At 40.8% G+C, this 20236-nt stretch overlaps 1 protein-coding gene across 1 annotated transcript in view; it reads right to left on the reverse strand.

Annotated features, from left to right (window-relative positions):
- Positions 1-938: 938 nt before the first annotated feature.
- The window catches only part of ST8SIA1 (ST8 alpha-N-acetyl-neuraminide alpha-2,8-sialyltransferase 1), a 106211-nt gene continuing 86913 nt past the window's right edge, over positions 939-20236 (reverse strand). Inside the window, exon 5 of the mRNA XM_034063417.1 lies at positions 939-1932. Within this exon, the coding sequence (XP_033919308.1) occupies positions 1446-1932 (487 nt within the window). The 3' untranslated portion in view covers positions 939-1445. The remainder of the gene's footprint in view (positions 1933-20236) is intronic.

Here is a 20236-nt window from a genome sequence, read left to right on the forward strand (position 1 = left end):
TGCACTGTGGCCAGAGCCGGGATTCTCGTGCTACAGTGCTAAACCAAAGCAAACAAACAAAAAGGTTTCTCACTTATATGGTGATAGGACCATCTGCTGCCCAAGTAATAACCCAGAATAAAACAGTCCTTCAGGCACTGTGCTAGCTGGAGCAGCGTGCGTGCAATACGCACACTGACATAATTCACCTGCTGTGAGGAGAGGCTGCCTTATGTAAGGGCCTGTCTTTTTCCTTTTTAATTGCTGGCTATGCAGCTTTTCAGTGCTCCCAAAGGCTGTTTTATTTCTCAGACTACCTTTAACCAGAGACAGTCTTGCGAGAAAAGTACAAGTCTTTAAGGCTAACGTTACAATCCAAGCAGAAGATCTAGTCACAAAAAGAGAAAGGGTTTTCAAAGCTTCAGCTCATTTAAAACGACACATTCATTTCTGCAGTTTTTCTGCATATAAGAAAATGAAGAACCTCATTCTGCATTCTACTGAGCACCTCAAATACCCTTGACAGTCAATGAACATCTGGAGTCCAAATGAATACAGAATTAATCCCTAAGGCTGGACAGCAAAACAGGTCAGGAACTACCCCTACTACCAAAAATCACTGTGGAAATGTTTGAAATCTTGCAGCAGGTCAACTGAAACCAGGCTGCACTTCACTACTGGTTTTGTAACACACTTTTCATTTTCAGACCAATTTGCCTTAACCAGCACTTGCCCACAATATAGCATTATCATAACTATAAGTGCAATGACCTAAACTACCCTTATAAAAACCACAATAGGTAGGTCCATCCATACTCAGTAGCAGAGCATTTCTAAGACATTCTTCTAACCAGATTCTTAGCACCCTTCACTCTCCCAAGAGTCTTCAGAGGAGCTGATGGTACTTGGCTCCTGAGTCTTTTAAGCCTTTCCTTTTTCTTCCACTGGGGTGGGGGGAAGAAAGGAGCGGGGGAATAGGAAATGAAAGAATCAAACAAAGTCAACAACACACATGCTCTCCTACATACAGATACACACACACAGAGGGAAAGGATAAAAAAAGGAAAAAGGAAAGTTGTATGAGGTGCCAATCTGGAATGAAATGGATTTTTGAACAGACAGTCATATTTGGCACTGCCACTAAAAGCTTGTGGGTGGCCCTGTGTCTCTCTGAGCCTTAATGCCCTTTTTACAGCGGTCATTTAAAAACATCCCCCAGAAAGTTCAGCTGTGCTGCTTCTGACCAATGCTGCTGAATGGACTAGGTGGAGAGGTCCTCTTCCCCCCACCCCAGATCCATAAAACACTATACATTAAGGACGTATTCCATTTGGCCTTCAAGTAACATTTTTATGGTCCATGCAGATGCACAATTATTTTCCCTTTAAAAAGAAAAAACAGAACACTCTGTTGTAGAGAGTTGAAATTAAAAACTATTGGATCTCCCAAACAGACCCCTGTAATCCTCAGGCAGAAGACTGGATTAAAGGGTCCTCACACGGTTCTAGCTGCATTCTCAGTACACCACTTTTATGGAGAAACCAGAGCTGTAGAAATTCCTCCGGCATGGCATGGAATCCAGAATCAGGCAGGACATTGTCATAGTAGTGATGGCTAATGAACTTCCCATGCAGGTCCACAGAGAATGGCCAGAAGCCATAAATTGTTACTTCTTCACACAGACCAAGGGCGGCACTGACTAGGAAAAGTCCTGTGGAAAGCCGTTTGGCATGGATACCTTTGCTCTTCCAGAACTTGCCAATGTCCCGCAGGAAATTAGGGTTGGCAAAAAGGACCGCCTGCTTGGCACCAAAGTCCTTCAGGGTGTAATAGACGCGTAGGGAGGGTCCCGTCCCCGTCTTCATTGAGAAGGCTGGCATGTAGATGTAGCTGTGATTATACACCTTCACGCTATCCACAAATGCTTTTCGAGACCACAGCAGATTCTGAAACCTGTAAAACAAGAGAAAAACAACTTGGTCACACAGAGGTTTTCCCAGTAGTTTCACAAAGCTGATCTCCACAGCTGTATTTAGAGTTAACAGCACACATTTCACAAGCCCAGAGAAAGCCCAGATAAACCTCTGTCTGATGCTGCTGCCCCTCTTCCAACAGGATAAACTTTAATAGACAACTGAAAACTACAGCAATATTGCTACAAACAATAAGACAGAAATTGATTAATTGTTCAGGATAAGTGGCACCACAAAGAAAACAGCAACAGGCACCAGACAATATTCTGGGGTGTTTAAGATGTCACAGTTTACACACTGAATAGGTTTAAAGGCAGCTGGTATTTGTAGCATGCAAATTAAAGCGGAAACTAGTTGGCAACTATGAGGAGGGCAACACCTATGTACAGGTTATTGCTCTAATATGACAGTTTCCTCATTGCTTGATATAAACACTATATCAGATTACATTCTTTTTAATTGCCAATAACAATTTGCTGATATCTGTTTTATCCCTGATGGGAATATAGACTTATAGAATTTTATTCTATTCCAAAACCAGTATCCTGTCAAGATACCTTTCCCTGCCATATGCTTCTGGATATGCCAAGATGAACGAGATACCTGGCAGGAAATCCTAGGTCATTCACACACCCCAAACCCTTCACTGATATTTGACCTGTCCTGACATCTGACACTAAACAAATCACTTTTCAGTAAAATAGTGAAGTATCCCAAAAATGTATCATTGGATGTAACTGATATGGAGATCAGCCAGAGTCATAATAAAATACAATATCTAAAACACAAACTTGCTAAGTGACAGGAACACTTACTGTTGACTTCATTGGAGGGTACCTTTGCATGAGTAAGTCACTATGATTTACCGTGGATAATCTGCTTGCTTTCCAAAGTCCACACAATCTTCAGTACACAGTAAGCCCTCCCCACCTTTAACACATGACAGCCTCTATATAGCCTGCAACATACAGGCAAAGTTTACACAAAGAATAGCACAAACAACAACCTATACAGGTTCAAGTAGAATGCCAGATGACCCCAAGCAGCACCATCTAAACTTTTAGCTGAAACAACTGTCAACAAAAGAATACACAGCTTCAGCAGCCTTGAAGTGTCTCACAAATATGTGCCTGGTTCTTTGAAGTCTTTGTTTTAGCAGAAAACTCAAAATATTCGTAATAAATTTAAAGGTTTTGTTGACATTTTCAACATGCAACATTTGGTCTCCTGATTTCTTATAAGTTTCTTTCAATAATTCCTTCAGATGGAATTTAGAATACAGCTGTTCCACAGCAAAACCCATGAAATCTGCCTGGGTCTTCATTACTGTTTTGCTCTGATGATCTTCTTTGTCTACGTGATGCTATTTGCTAATGCAGACAAAGCCGCTGCGTTCAAGCAAGAAATTGATTCAACCTGAACACACAACATAAAACAATAAAAATAATTTCATAACTTACTGTATTTGGCATTCGTTTCTGTAGAAGTAGCCAAGACACAGATGAAAATAGAAGGCCAGCCGAGACCAAGGTGCCCTGGCAGAAATTCACTGGCTGGCTGTACCTTCTCATATGGGCCCTGCCACTCCATTACTATCAGACTTAGTAAGTATTCCAAAAAACAGTCTTTACCATCCTCTCTTTCAAAGGAAGAAGCAGGACAACTTGCCAGATGCTAAGGTACAGGAGTTGGGTACATCCTATCAAACTTATTCCAATTCCATCAGGACATAGTCACTGAGAGTAAAAAGGAAAGTAATGAGAAGTGAATGGTACTGCCACAGGAGCAGTGCATGAGAAGAACTTCACACAGAAGGGACAGCATTTGTTATGCTGCTGCAAACTGTCCTTCAGGAACTCTATCACCTCCTGCAAACCCATGCCTTATTCCAATGATCTAGACTGCAGTGTTGGTAGGCATCACTCCCAGTTTCAACAGAAGGACATTATACAGGTGGCTAGGAGCCCATGCAGAAACATAAAACATGCTGATTATGGCTGGTCTGGTGATCTAACACAGCCAAAAAGCTGCTACCCATCTTGCACTCCTCATGCGAGAAGATATTAGAAGCAAATGAATTTTTCTGTTCCCCATTTGTAAGAATAGAAGCCCCAGCCAGCTTCCTGACATTTCACAGACTGGTTAGAGGCTGAGAAACCTGAGGACAAATGCTGTGCATCAGCACATTTCTAGAAATGGCACTAGAAGCTCAGATATATTTTCCTTTAATTCCCAATTCAGACAGGGAGTCCTCCAGGCAACCCATTCCAGGTGGCTTTGGGGGTAGCATACTGCATCTGCTCTAGCAGACAGGGAGGAGCCTACCCCATGCCTGACAGACTAGGAGAGGTTTTCTTCTACAGCTGACCAGCTCCATCGAGCATGCTAAGCAAGACAATGTGGGTTTTTTCCTGCTTGTCCTGGCATGGACACCGTCAGCCTGGTGCAGTCCTTGCATCCAGATAGAATCATAGAATCGACTAGATTGGAAAGGACCTTTAAGTTCATGAAGTCCAGCCATTAACCTAGCACTGCCAAGTCCTCCACTAAACCATGTCACTAAGGGCCTCGTCTACATGGTTTTTAACACTTCCAGGAATGGTTATTTCACCATTTCCCTGGGCAGCCTGTTCCAATGCCTGATCACCCTAATATCCAGTCTCAGTGTCCCCTGGTGCAGCTTGAGGCCATTTCCTCTTGACCTGTCACTTGTTACTTAGAAGAAGAGACCAAATCACACCTCCCTCCATCCTCCTTTTAGGTAATTGTAGAGAGCTATGAGGTCCCTCCTGAACCTTCTCTTCTCCAGACTAAACAGCCTCAGGTCCCTCAGTTGTTCCTCATCAGAATTGTGCTCCAGATCCTTCACCACCTTTGTTGCCCTTCTCTGGACCCACTTCAGCACCTCAATATTTCTCTTGTAGTAAGAGGCCCAGAGCTGAACACAGTGTTCAAGGTGCAGCCTCACCATGTGCACAAACACCTTCCCTCATGCTGATCCTCTCTCAGCCTCCTTTAAATGAGGAGCTGCTAGTTCCTAATTGGTGCTTGCATCTACCTGACATGCTTTGAGCATCTAGGTAAAACTGGATTTGGAATCTCCTGAGCAGCCCCTGAAGACTCCATGAGTAATTTGCAGTAAATACATCCAGGCAGCTTGACAGCAGCCCAGAGAAACACTGATGACCATGGACACTGGTGAAAGTGGATCACAACATGTTCAGCCCAGGCGCTTCACTTCTACTACACTCATTAATGGACAGTGAGCAAATAAGATCTCATCAGCAACACATTTTTGCCATCAGGTCCATATGACAGATCAACTTAAAAAGCACAACTTTCAACAGGCACATGTAGGCACAGCTGCACAGCTATTAAGGGAAATAATTTCTCTGATACCAGTGGTACAGTTCCCTTAAATGCTCTGCTCTACTTTTCCAGAGGAAGACGCATCCAAGAGGAAACTGCCACAACACGTTGTCATGTCAGTACAATCAAAGACTTAAGAGCATTAAATGTTTTGGGTTTCATTTTAATCTGTTTTTAGTGTTCTTATTGATGTTCTTTAACAGACATTCAGGGCCAGGGCTGCTCTCTGGTAGAAAGAGATGACTTGCAGGAACCACAAAGAATCTGCTGCAGTGACATTGAGCTAATCCACTTGCAGATAATAATGGCAGCATTTTCTTAGTTTCCTTTTGATCTCCCTGGAGAGTTATTATCTCATGCCTGTGATGATATCCCAGTCACTTCCTGTGTTGGCATCCACAAAGTACAAGTTCAGCATTCTGGATTAATTGCAAGTTGACATACTAGGGAAAAAAGATAATATTGAGTAATGAGGGGAACAGCTCAGATGGCAAAGAAATAGAGTATTATTTTAAAATTAAGACAAATAGAGCTCAAGGGAATACAGCAGAAAGCATATAAGGACTTATGTATTTGTCCCTATGGCAAAGGATAACCTTACAAGATAATTTAGGTAATTTGATGTCAGCATTAGCCACGATGATTTAGCAATTTGCTGCAGCTGTTGGAATATGCTTACAGCTGGGGTCACAGGAAGTCAGCTTGCAACCACACATCTGAGCCTCCACTGCTGTGATAGAAGAGTTTTACCTCACTCATTTCTCAGAGTGCTTTATAAGCTTTCACATAGCAACACCCTCCTTAATACCCTACACTCTCATTCATATCATGTGTGTCTTGATTGTCTGCCCCTTTGGGATTGTGTAGCCAATCTTACTAAGACACAGACTGTGTCTCAATTAACATTGTACTAGTTTCCATAGGCTCATTCTACATATAGGCACTTTTAGCATGTCAGGTGCAAGGTATACTAATCTACTGGTCAACACAAGGAGCCAAAAATGAGAACTTAAGGTGCTATAAATCGACTTCCTTTCTTGTTTTATCCTAGCTTCCGCAACTACAGAAGCCACTGTTTACTTATCCTAAAGATAGCTACCTGACTTAAGATTCAATTATAATCCCATTAAACTCAATGGCAAAACCAACTCTGATCTCACTGAAAGTGTGTTCAGAGGCTCAGGCAAAAAAATCAGGGTTACAATAAACTTCAGAGTGATTTGAAAGGGTATGAAGTAACACGATCATTCACAAAGACTGATCATTAAACCAATAGAATTACAGATGCCAAACATTCTCCATCAGTGCAGGATGATTTTATTCCTGTGGTAGATTCTCAGTGCTCTCTCTAATCTCATTCACACAGCTTCAGCACAAACTCCTGTTCTCACTGCAGGTCCTCCAACAGGCACTATGGTCCCCCTCAAAAGCTCATGGCACAGGTGGGGTGATGCTATTCCCATCTTTTCCTTTGCCCTCTTCCCTTCCCATCTGACTGCCCTTTATGGACCCAAAGATAGCAGATCTTCCACTCAGGTATGCCTGACTCTCAAATTTACATCAGCTCATCCTGCAGCACACCAAGACCCCACACTGCCTACTCTATCTTATGGATGGGGGATTCCAGCCCTGGGGAGCCTGTGCTTTCCTGTCATCTCTGGTCTCAAAGAGAAAAGATAAATTAGCTTAATTCTCTTTTTTATATACCTCTTCAATGGCATTTTCCAGGTCAAGGATTCTCCCACCGTCAATTCCAACAACCCAAAAGCAAGGAAACGCACTCATTCCACAGTGACTGCAGACTACATCTTCCTCCTTCAGCATGTTTCTTAATGACATTCTGTCCTTAGCACATGACCTTCAGCATAACGTGATGCACTCAGTATGTCAGACATAGCAGAGTAGGCTCCAATCTCAAAGAAGAGGTAGTCTCCCTTTATGACTGAATTCAGTATTAATTAGAGTGGGTTTTTCTAAACCTCCACCCATTACTGCTCCTGCAGTGTCACCCTGGGAATACTATATATAGTGCCAAGGGAAAGCTGACTCTGTTTTTCAGTGGAACACACAGCTATCCTATACACCAAAGCAATGAAACATTAAAATCAGTGTTCACTGGTATTTTGGGAATGTGTGTGATCCTTATTCTGCCAACTCAAATTAGAATGTGCTTTTAATAGCTACTCTTTCCAAAACAAGCAGAACTGAACATCAAGCCTTTCTGTTATCTGACAGCCTGAAACTTAGCTTTCAAAAGATGAGTGGTTCATCTTAGTTTGGCTCTTTGAAGGTTGTGGCTGCTTAAGTCCCACACAAGTGGAAATAATATAAAAGGATAGGCAGAAGAGCATGGCTGTAAACTTTTTGTATTATCAAAATGAAATTACTGCCTAGTATTTCTAAATCTTCTCAATACTTCACAGCTCTTACAGCTGAAAGTCTGGAAGATGAGAAAATAGAGAACTGATGAAATCAGCTAGGGGGAAAAAAAAAGACAAAAGGAAAACCAGCATAGGTCTGGTATCTTTAACATTGAACTTCACTGCGTTGCAAGCCAGAGCAAGCCTGTGAGAAGAAACATAATCAGATCACACATTTTCTCAGGTTTGAATAAGAACTGCAACAAAGCCCAGATAGTCTTTATCTTACTTACTTTAGATTAACATGGGTTCCCTAAGATAGTCTGGTGTGTCCTCAGGACAGCAATCAAACAGGAACAGAACAGTGTAATGTCTCTTGCAGGTCTAGGTCTTTTACTCAGCTGCTGTTCAGACACAGGTCTCTAGACCACTGCCCACAACAGCACTGAAACAAACACAAAGCTAATAACATTAGCTATCTGTTTATGCTGGCCTAATATGCTTTACAACCCAAATAAGTGACATACCAGATGATACAGCCATTATGAATGGCATATTCAGAGCTGAGAACTTTTGCTAAGTCTGTTGAGTTTTCTCTTCAACATTGTGACATCCTTCTTGTATGAATGATTTCCAAGTATAAGGTAAGGTGACATTCAACCTCTTAGAGCTCTTTCCAAACAGAAATGGATATAGAGAGGAAACAACATTTTAACTGAACATGTTTTCTTTTTAAAGATGCCCTGTGCTATCAAATGTAGGCCTAAAAGAAATTATTTAAAACAGTAGATGCTTCAACATGCATTATGGCAACAGCTGCAACTAGGATAGGCTTTTTTTTAAGTATCTGAGCACCTTTTTTATACTACATACACTGTGATATCTGACACATACCACATGGCCTGCATCTGGAGTGAAGATCCCTATTAAACAACACTATCAACTAAAAGCTTGATAATGAAACAGTTGTTCAGAGCCCATAGGAATGTATGATTCTACAACATTTTTAAGATGGTAAGATTAATTCACACCACTCTAAAGTATGCAAAATGAGGTCTCCCTCTTTCCTCTATTAGCCACTCTTTCTGGGCAACCTCACCAGCTTTACATCTCTAGGGCAATGAGCACTGCAATTGAGCAATTAACTGAGTATAAACAGAAGAGCTGATAAATTACTGGAGCCAAACATAAGATTGAAACGATAGAAAAAGAGACAAAGAACCAGCAGTTTAACAGACAAGGAGGTCTATACCAGTCCTTGGTCCAAGAGCTCATGCCATTAGTAAAATCCCTGGAAATGAGCCAGAATTCAAGCCATCCTAAGGGCTGCAGCTCTATACCTTGAAGTCACTACCTTTCAAATTTGCCCCTCTGAAGTAGAAGGTTCTACTGTCATCTAACATCAATTTACAGCAATATTTTTCAGCTATTCTGGTGCTGTTCAGTTGTGCCTAGAAGTTTTAGTAGATTCTTCTCAAGGCTTCCAACAGTGTCTGTGATGTGTTGATTTGCTGCACGCTTGCTCTTTGAAAGAGCCCACCCTTTACAATTTGTATGCAGACACCTAGGGAAGAGTGTGGAACACAACCAGTGTATTTTAAACTGCACATCCAAGTATTTTCAGCTCAGAAGATTTTCGGATACTCGTGCAGTTTCTTGATGAAGTAATCCCAGTGAATCTTACTTCCACATATTTGCCTAATCTCTTATTCTCCACATCCTTCTAACCAATTATTCTGCCAATACCTTCCCGCATACGTCACAACTGCCTTGATCCCTTTGTCAAAAGCCTTTTAAAAATTAAATCAGACTTCATCTACTGCATATAGATTACCCTTATCCACACGCATCTATCTGAAAACTTCAGAAGTTTTACAAAGTAAAATTTCCTTAGGATTCAACAGTGCTGAGTCTTCACAAAAGCACATACGTCTAGCCAAGTGTTCACTAACATTATTGTATAATACGGTCTACAAATTCAGCTGGTAGAGATGTCAGGCTTACAGAACTACTTGAACCATTTTTAAACACTGACCCCATTTTTAATACTTTCCAGACTTGAAGTACCAAAGCAGTTTTAAGTGAGGAAGTATACACTACTGTTCTTCAGGTATTTTGGACCTAACAAACAGGCTAAAGGGTGTTTTGGAGTGAGGAGGAAGGCATGGTCTGGGGTCCACAGCACAACTCAGAAACAAAGAAACAGAGCATCTTACAGGCATCTGTTTGATAAGGCTAAGGTGTTTTGCAGATAAGGCCAAACTGTAGGTGTGAAAGTAGCTGTAAATGTCAAGTCTGTCAGCAGCTCTGAAGAGCCTGAGGTTGGCCATGAATTACACAGGACAACAACCAGCCACAACCATAAACTCACACTTGAGGAAGTAGTTACAACCCCAGAAGTTTTCCAAATGCCAGGAGGATCATTCAGTGATCAGCTGCTTTGGCTGACAGACCTTTACATCCCTAGCAGCTCAGTACACATATTTCCAAAGCAGCCAATCAAACAGCACAAGTGGTGAAATTCAACCTCTTGTTTTACAAACAGGGGCCAGAATAGCTTGTATGGTGATATGCAACACTCGGGAGCTGTTGCTGAGGTTTTTATCCAGAGGCTTTATGCAGGTAATGATTTGGAAAAGGAATATACTTTTTAACAAGCAAAATATTTTTATCTGACTTCACCTCGAGGCCAAAATTTCCCTTCCCTAATCTGCTACTCTAGTAAATCACAGTGCAGTGCTGCTTTGCTTTACTAAGCTACAGTCAGGAACCTTATGTACGCCAGCAAATGTAGCATTTCACTAGTAATACCAAATCCTCTTCAGACTGCTCCTGCTTGTTATACAAATTATACCATTTCTTATACTCCCCTCCCCCCACATTCGTATTTTTTATGTTAAAAAGAACAACCTAAGGAATGTTGCGTTTTAAAAGATTCATCTACTTTGAATATGCCTTGAAATGGAATAGAAATACAGTCATCAGGGTCCTGTCTTGATGCTTTAAATTAACACAATTCCCCCAATACCAACAGATTTAAGCTAACTTTCATCAAATGAATATATAGGTCAGTCTTCATGATATCATATGCCAGATACTTAAAGTTTCAGAAACCACCAGTGCGGTGCATTATTCAAGCAGCACACTGTGAACATACAATTAAAGACAATGATACTATCTGGATGCACAAGGCTATGGAGATGATTCATTTAGCATAATCATTTGCATTCCTGAACCTTGGATGTTTAATGTACCAGGAGAAATGAGGGATGGCAGCAACTATGCTGGAGCATGAAGTGAATAAAAATACTAAGCCCACTGCAGAATTTTTCTGGCAGAAAAATCCCATGTGTTCTGTTCCAGCAACAGTTCTGAGTTTCATTTCCAGCTTAACGGACCTAAGAGCATGAAGTCAGAAGCATAAACAATTTGCATGAGGGCATACTAGTGTGCCTAATGAATTTCCTTTCAGAAAGACAGTTGGCACCAATATTTCAGTCAATACACCCCAGCCAACTCTCTGGTTGATTTTTCTCAACACCATCCTCCGCAGTCGTAAGTACTGGAGTACTAGGCATACACAGGGCAGATGCATGACCTAGTTCAGCTATGGTATACCAAGCATGAGGTCTCTTGGGGTAGCCCAGCAGTGCTATCTTTTTCAGCACAATCTAACCTCAATTATTCGTGAACAATTAATTTTGCATGTAGCAACACGTACAAATTTGCCCAACAGACAGAGGAACAAAGGGGCAGGAACAAAGGACTGAAGGGATCACCTGAGTTTGCTATTTCTACTGTGGCTGGGTTAGACACATGTCTAAAAAATGACAAATGACTGGTTAGACACGAAAGAAAGACAGAAAGACAGAAAGACAGAAAGACAGAAAGACAGAAAGACAGAAAGACAGAAAGACAGAAAGACAGAAAGACAGAAAGACAGAAAGACAGAAAGACAGAAAGACAGAAAGACAGAAAGACAGAAAGACAGAAAGACAGAAAGACAGAAAGACAGAAAGACAGAAAGACAGAAAGACAGAAAGACAGAAAGACAGAAAGACAGAAAGACAGAAAGACAGAAAGACAGAAAGACAGAAAGACAGAAAGACAGAAAGACAGAAAGACAGAAAGACAGAAAGACAGAAAGACAGAAAGACAGAAAGACAGAAAGACAGAAAGACAGAAAGACAGAAAGACAGAAAGACAGAAAGACAGAAAGACAGAAAGAAAGACAGAAAGACAGAAAGACAGAAAGACAGAAAGACAGAAAGACAGAAAGACAGAAAGACAGAAAGACAGAAAGACAGAAAGACAGAAAGACAGAAAGACAGAAAGAAAGAAAGAAAGTTAGTTAGTTAGTTAGTTGCAGGCATTCTGGCAGAGCTGAGATGCCAGAAGGGAACCCAAGAAGGAACAGAGAAGATGCAGAGAAAAAAGCCTATGGGAAATCCTGTAGCGTCACAGAATCCCAAGGGTTGGAAGGGACCTCAAAAGATCATCTAGTCCAACGTCAGTACTGTGAGAGATGGTAAGGATTCAGGAGGCTCTTTAGGGGCATCCAACAGCCCTGAAATGCTTCATAGATGTCATGTAACTAACACAAAACCTGTGATAAAGAACCAAATGCTACAACTGTCAGATGCTGGGTTAAAAAACAAATTAAACTAAAAAACAAGGAGGGGAGAGGGGTCCAGAAGAAAACAGGGACATCCTCAGGGTCCCCTTGTCTCTAACCTATGAGAATAGTTGCTGTAAAAAAAAGCTCACTGGTGGTCTTAAAGAGGCACCTGTGGCTTATACTGCAAAATCTATGAGAAGATCCACAGTGCACACTAGTGACATGGAGAAAAAGCTTCCTGCTCAGCCCAGTAGAGATCAGTTTTCTCCCAATACTTTCTTTAAACTAGTTCTCATTTCCAGCTCAGGACACTGAAGCTCCAGCTCTCAAACCCCACCTAACATGGTTCCAAACTCAGCCATCTCAGTTTTTAAGACCTAAGCAAATTAAGACATACAAAGTCAAATGTACAGGCAACTTAGTGCAGCCACTTCACTGTCTTAAGCTTTGCTCTACAAAGTCTTCTACCCAAAAGGACAGCAAGAACTTGTGCAAGCGTTCATTTTCAGGATGGCAGATTTGTGCAGCCATACCTTGTAACTGCTGGCGACACAGTGATGTAATAATGCTGTGAAATTTATTGTCCCCATTAAACTTAAAAGGGCCTCAAAGCCAGCATAAGTGCTGGATTCTTGATTGCTCACACAGCTTAATGATTTTAGCTCACCCTTTGGCTCTGTTTCAGGTGCTCCAGCTACTTCTCTCCAAAACAAATACACTACAGGGACTAAATCAATGTCCTTGTAATCCAGTGTGTGCTGCTTGGCATCGGAGCCGTGAATTGGTCTCTTGCCCTCTCTATTTACCAGCAGCTACATCTCCACTGCACATCAGATAAGGGAAATGCACGAGTGCAGTGCAAGAGAGGTGAGAAACAAGCACATGTTGCCATTGTCACAAGCCATCCCTGGGAGTACAACTGGGATCCTAGGGTATCACAGGTAGATGGCTGGACCTGCCTTTAGGCTGTGTAGCTTTACTAGCCAAGAGCATCTAACATGGGTATTCATGATGCCTATACAAACCAGTCAGGGATTTTACAGGGGAGTTGAAAGCAAAGCCGTGAACACTTTGCTGCCGGGAGTCCCCACATGGGTAAAAGGTTTGCGATCATGCATGGCAACAGCTCACACACACACAGCCTTACTGAGCTGAGCCCACCATGGGCAGTGATTTGCTTTCCTCCCAGGTTCACACCTGAAACTGGAAGTAAACCTCATTCTTCAGATATTGCCTGCAGGAAATAAAACCAGGGCAAAGCCACCAAAGGCTGAGGATTGTATAATACCCTCTACAGCACAATCTGTGCCCTCCCTGTCAACAGTTTTTACTTTATTTTTACATTTATGCTGAGTACGGTGCTATATGCTTTCACATGCTTTCAACTTCCGTATGCATACAATCTTCTACTTAAAATATCCTGCTTCTCATCTTCCCTAATTTCATTTCCTTTGGGAACGTTCCTGCAAGATTCAAGTAGCCACATTCTGATTTGCTGTCTTCAATCGTGAAAGAAACCCTCAACTTTCTTGCATGACAGTATTCTGAAACTTCACAGCATCATATATTTTCTGATATAAAGGTAATTGACTTACCTTCTGATATAAAGGTAATTGACTAACAGCCCATACCCTCCACATAAAACCTCATTGAAAAAAAGAATTATCTTTGTCATGTTTGAAAACCAGTGATGATAAAAAATAAAACTATAGAATCACAGTACTCAAAGTCACTATTTTTAAAGTTACCAGTTTTACATGTGTAAATATACAACAGTATTTTAAATAAAGTTTCCAAATAACTTAAAAACCCCAATATTTTTTATTAGAAAGCTCTCTATTTACATTTTTCTAAGATTAGCCTTGAGCATTCACAGCTAAACCATAACTTAACCAAGGAATGTAGTACATAAGAAAAGCTTATTATAACCATGATGGAAGAAGTTGCTTTCTTATTTTCCTTCCACAAATCCTCATATTTCAATGGCAAAAAACTTCTAAGCATCTGCAGTGCTATTTGTGTACTTGACGGAAGATTAGTAACTGCTGTTAGTGAAATACATCTTAGCTAAGAAATCAGTTAAAGCTAAAGAGAGAATTTTGTTATGGGTTTTAGAGCTAGTATACTAGGAAAATTCTCCCTGTGACCCACATGCCAGGAACTGGTTACAGAGGCAAATAAAACCTGTTCAATCAGATTTTTTCACCTCACTCTGTTCTCAGAGTCACTTGAAACTGCTATTATTTTTAATTGCTACTAAAATAAAGCATTTAGATTAAAATTTTACTTTTCATTCATTTTGGGGCAATTTTTCCTCCAAGAGGACTGTATTATTCTCTGCCCTGATAAATTGCACTATACATACTGACAGCTTGATTTTCTCCATCCTGCTTTATCTTTCACAAGTATCACTTGGTTCTCTGTCAGCACAATGACAGCTTTTGGCAGGTTTCCGTTTCCTCTTCCAACAAACCAGCTATTGTGCAAAAACGATAAAACCAAGATGAAAAATTCCAGTGGTCAGCTTTAACCTACCAAAGTACTCCTTGTATCTTGAAAATCAATCGCTGTGGTTTCACTACTTACTCTTTCAAATCAGGAATTAAAGAAGCATTACAGCTCTTGAAAAAAAGAGAGAGGAAGCAGGGAGAAGAAATTAAGTATTAGAGTGGCACATCTCCCATTCAACTAATTCTGTAGGAGTTCCTGCCTGTAATACATTCCAGACCAGATGGCAGAAAGCTGCCATGAAAAACAGATTAAAACAAACTTCCTCAAAGAGAGAGTGACTGAACTTAGTATGAAAGCAATTTGTGCCATTTGCTGTTATCCAAACCCAATAGTCAGAGCTAATTTCAATCATTTAACTTTTCCCCCAAAACTATGCATGATCTAGAAACTCAGTCTTTAAGTCTGAATGTGTCTAACTTTGCTGGGGACATTCATATGGGAAAGAATACATTTCCTTTCCTTTTACAGGCAAGTGTGTTTTCTCGTATAAAATCAAAAGACAACATTCCAGAGAGGATTGTTGGCTGAAAAATAGAAGTTTTATGCAAAAAAAATATATGTACAGAAAGCATAATGTACTATTTTTGCAACTGTAACTCTTTACTGCTTTTTCTTCCTGTCAGTTTTGAGAAGCCAAGAAAGACAGAGAGTAAGGTGACTTCTCTTACATCTTGCATATCATCAGCTCGGTTTCTTAGTAAGGATTGAGCCCACCACCCATTTGACTATTTCTGGGCAATGGACCTGAGCTCAGCTGACATCTATTATGCTTCTTGCAGAGTACCAGAAAAGGATAAAACCAAGACTGCCAACATTTTTAAATCACTCTCCATGTGCTGAAGATTACAGGATGCTTCCCTTAAAGGGTTTTTCAATTTCCCAATGACGAAGCAATGAAAGAATCTAATGGGCAAAGACAGGAGACATGACCTGAAAGACAGGATTAAGCACATACGAAAGCCACCTGCACTTGGTACTAAATCTGGAAGGGTACATCAAAGCAGACTGAAAAATGAGAATCCTGGAGGCTAACTTGAGTGGCAAACACAAAAGAGACAATTCATCATGAACTCTGTGTTTAAAGGTATGAAAGGGTATTTTTGTTCTTGGTAGAAAACACCATTTCCGGCACGTATTTCCTCTATCATTCTTTCCCCTCGTGTTAGTCTTTAGGATGCTTCTGCCAGGACCTTTGGTTATCTTAGTCAGCATAAAATGTTATTTCCTCTTTCTATTCCAATCTAGTCTTTTCAGCTGCTACCTGTTTTTTTCCCTGGTGTTACTAGAACAATTGCATAAATCTTTCTACTGTGCCTGTGTTCCTCTCCCTTAACATACATCCATCTGGTTCTCATATCCTCCTTCACTAAATACTTGAACAACCAACTTCATAAAAGCTTTTTCTTCTTTAAAGTTTATATAAGGAAAGATACTACAGGGTTTTATGTCTTTTGACTTCCTAGACAAATCAGGGGTAAAAGAGGAAATATAAGAGGAAGGAGACTGTCTGCTTCTTAAGATATGTGGTCAAGGACCTCTTCAGTAAATAAAAAATCATAATATTTAAAACAAAGCAAAGAAAGGGAAAGCAGCAGCCACATCCCTTCAGACTGGGCAGAGACCCCTGAGCACCAGGCTGGGCTCCAGTGCTAAAGCAGGGTGATCCTGGCCAGGGCTGTGGGAGGATGCAGCTGCTCACAGCATCCCTTAAACAGGAGAAATATTTTTCTTGCCTTGGAAAGAATAACATTTAAGATTTTATTCTTTTCTTTTTACCCAAGCCAATAGAAAATGCTCTATTTGCATTTGTTACCATGCATGTCATTTCTATCTACAGATTCATCTTCAATACATCCCAGAGAAGGATCTTATCACATTCTGCAATACAAAAATCATTTCTTCACCTGATATCTCCTGACTGCCATCCTTTTTGTGTTTATACTTGAACCTTTTCTTTTTGTTCTTTGCTTCTGTACTTCTGATTATCTTCATTTCAGATCATTTAGAACATGTCAAAATGAACTAGGTTTTTTATGGAATAAATTACTACTGTCGTGAGAAGAACTTGTAAACAGCTTTGGAAGATGAAAAGATGTATTAAATTGTGTTTTTCAATGAATAAATTATTCTTGTGGAAAATGCACCTCAGAGCTATCCAGAAGTTGCAGCACCAACATCAAGGCATGGGAGCTGTTTATAATAAGAAAAAGAAGTTATGGATCCCAACCCTCCTTCCTATACTGCGAAGGGCAATAATAGTCCAGGTTCTGGAAATCCTTTCAAGAAGCTACATTCAAAATGATTCTTGTGCTATATTAATGCTTTATAATCACAAGCATCAGAAAGACATAGATTCCCCGAATGAACGATTAACACAGCTTCAGAGCTCAGAGCAAATAAATCAAGCCTTCATTTTTTGTCCTTGCCCACCTATCCTCACCAAACCACAAACATATTAAAGGAAAGATACAAAAGAACACGTGTCTTAAACTCCAAGGACACTGGGCATGGACAGCCCCAGAAGAGCACTGGACTGAGAAAATCAGAGCAAGAAGAAGCCAATATTGGTCAGTGATTAAGACACAGCTGCCCTACTCTATGCACAGACATGCCAGGAGGAAAGCACGCTCCAAAACAAAACACTGCTGCCCTAAATGACAGATGCTGTGATAGCCAGGGCAAGCCTCTCAGCATGCACATGGTGGGTGTTGATGAAGTAAGGTAATGAGGAGGAAGGCCAGTAAGGCACGCTGAGATACTTGAGAGGCAAAAGGCTTTCCCACAGGCTCTTGCAATTCTCTGTGAAACAGAGACAGAAATTGCGTGCAAACTTAAAACACCTTTTAAAGCAGATTTTGCTGGATTAAGAATATTGCTGATGCAAGTCATAGGCACATCTGTGATGAACAGCATATAAACATGGAATGTTAGTGACCAATCCTCCTTGCTGATTCCAGATACAAGCTCATCCATGCTGGCTATATGGCAGGGAGCAGACATCCTAAGTGCCTTGTATCTTCAATGTGACTGAGAGAAAAAGCACTGCATAAAACACATCCCTCAGCAGTTCAGTAGCAGACAGAGAAAGCTATAATGAGACTAAGGGAAAACTGCCAGAAGGAGACATTAAAATGCATGTAGAAACAAACAGCTCCGAGATGGTGAAACACAGAAAACCCCAATATGCTCTAGAAACATATGCCATCAAAGAAAAAAGACAACAACTTCTTTGAAACGAAAGGGTTTGATCCCACTCCCAGAGAGCCCAAAAATAAATTCCTGTTGCCTTCAGCATATGGGAGCACACAGCACAAATCAAATGAGGTAACAATTGTCTGGAAAGTGAAGCCGTCATCACTTGATGAAAGTGAACTTAGCATCTAGCTGCATCATTGTCACACTAAGAAATTCACTGAGATAAAGTTATCTAAACCCAATAACGATTAATTCAATTTCACCCTGATTTATATCCCAGGTGATTGTACTTTTGAGACGACATATATCATCTTAGCTTGAGAGATTGAATTTATCCTTCTGAAGTTAGCAGGTGATGGATCGGTACATTATGCACCAACAGTGCACCCTGAACATGTTATGACAAGAAATCTGCTTGTCAGCAAAGAATAATGCCTTATCTAATGCCAGGATCTTTCATCAAAACATGCTGGTTAGACAAGAGAATCCATGAAAATGACAAAAAGCCTGCCAGCACAAACACTGACCACATCCAAATCCCCATGCTGTGCATGAAGTGCTGAGGCTGCACCTCCTACTGAAAGACAGCATGCATTTGACGTAGCTACACCACCCTAATTCGGGACTAGGGAAGTGTGCTGTGCGACAGGAACAATGACCCAAATGTTTACTGCATGAGCAATGCTGCTGATGTCATGTCTGGCTTTGGTGGAGTCACTCCAGGATTTTTCCCAATTACGGCACAATTAGTCCATTTTGGAACATACACACACACCAGGGGAGGGAGTAAAGGAAGAGAAGAGCAATCTCTGGGATCTTCTCCAAGCCTTTCACCTCACTAGACCCTGTGCAAGAAATGAACCCCTTAAGGGTGACCACTTAAAAAACCTCCTTTGCCTTGAACTACTTAGACACATAAATAAATCTTGAAAGGGCTTATGTGGAGATGCCTATCACACAGAAAGCAACAAGACTGATGAAAACAATTTCATCACCAGCACAGTGAAAACACTGCAGCTGCAATCATGAATAAAAACAAAGCCCCATCAGCATAGCCTGAAAGCCTGCTTGTATAGCACAAGTGCAGGTGGTCAAAGATCAGGTATTAATAGCATCATACCAGTTTTTAACTCCCCAAGGCAATGTTCTGCTCAGCAGATGTGCTATCCTCTTGCTTCTTCATTTTTAAGATGTTGGTTGGTCTGTTTAACACACTGTCCTCACCCTGGAAAAAAACTACACTGTGCAAAATTATCTGTACCTTGGAGCACTATATTGAGTGATGTACCTACATGGACTAACATCAGCTAGCAGATGCAGTCTGTTTAAATGGCTAATCATGGCTTGGTTGCAAAGCTGGGATTATCATATGAGAAAAGCAAAAGGCACAGGCAAAAAAGATGCAAAGGTTTCATGGATCACCTAGGAAAGGGCTGAGGTCAGAGCCACAGATATGATGCTTTGAGAGATGCAGCATAAAAGCAGAGTGAGCAAATTTCCAATAACGCATCAAAAAGCAATGATGTGGAAATAGACTTTTAAAACCAGCAAAAACCTCAAGGAAGTCACAGGTTGAGTTTGCTTTATGAAAAGGTGAGAAAGAGAAAGGTGACCTAAAATGACACAGATTTATACATAAATATAAACACCTTTCAGAAACCTCTGCATTGCCTTCACCAGGCTACGGTTCATGCCCAAAGGCTCCAAACATGACAGTTTTATTCTGAACCTTTTCATGTTTTAATAACATCCGTTAGCAAAACCTTTTCTTTCTCTCCTAGCCTCAATGAACTTAATTCTAGACCCTGGAGGCCACCACTGTCCCTGCAGACTACATGCTGCCTGAGCACTGAACAGTTAGCTCCATCATCCATCCACCTCCTATTTCATCAAGCACAATCATAAGGCCAGACAGTTGATAGCCTAGTTAAGAAAAGGATGTGTTGGCACCTATAACTTTATAAACATTGTTCATGGTGAACTACAATATTTTCCTCTCTTTGTTTCCAGTTTTATCACCATTATCACACTCAGTTAAGTTGTGTCTGAAATGGTTAGTGTGGTATGTCCCCCAACATAAGCTCTGCAACAGAAAGGTTACAGTTCAGGAAGGAAAATGAAGCAGACTTACAGACTCTGTCAAAACACTAAATAATATAGAAGAAATATATCTCACACTGCTATAACTAAAGCCTCACAAAACACAGGCATGTCAGGTATTTTTACATACT

This window comes from Melopsittacus undulatus, chromosome 5 (genome assembly GCF_012275295.1).
Source record: "Melopsittacus undulatus isolate bMelUnd1 chromosome 5, bMelUnd1.mat.Z, whole genome shotgun sequence".
NCBI lineage: Eukaryota > Metazoa > Chordata > Aves > Psittaciformes > Psittaculidae > Melopsittacus > Melopsittacus undulatus.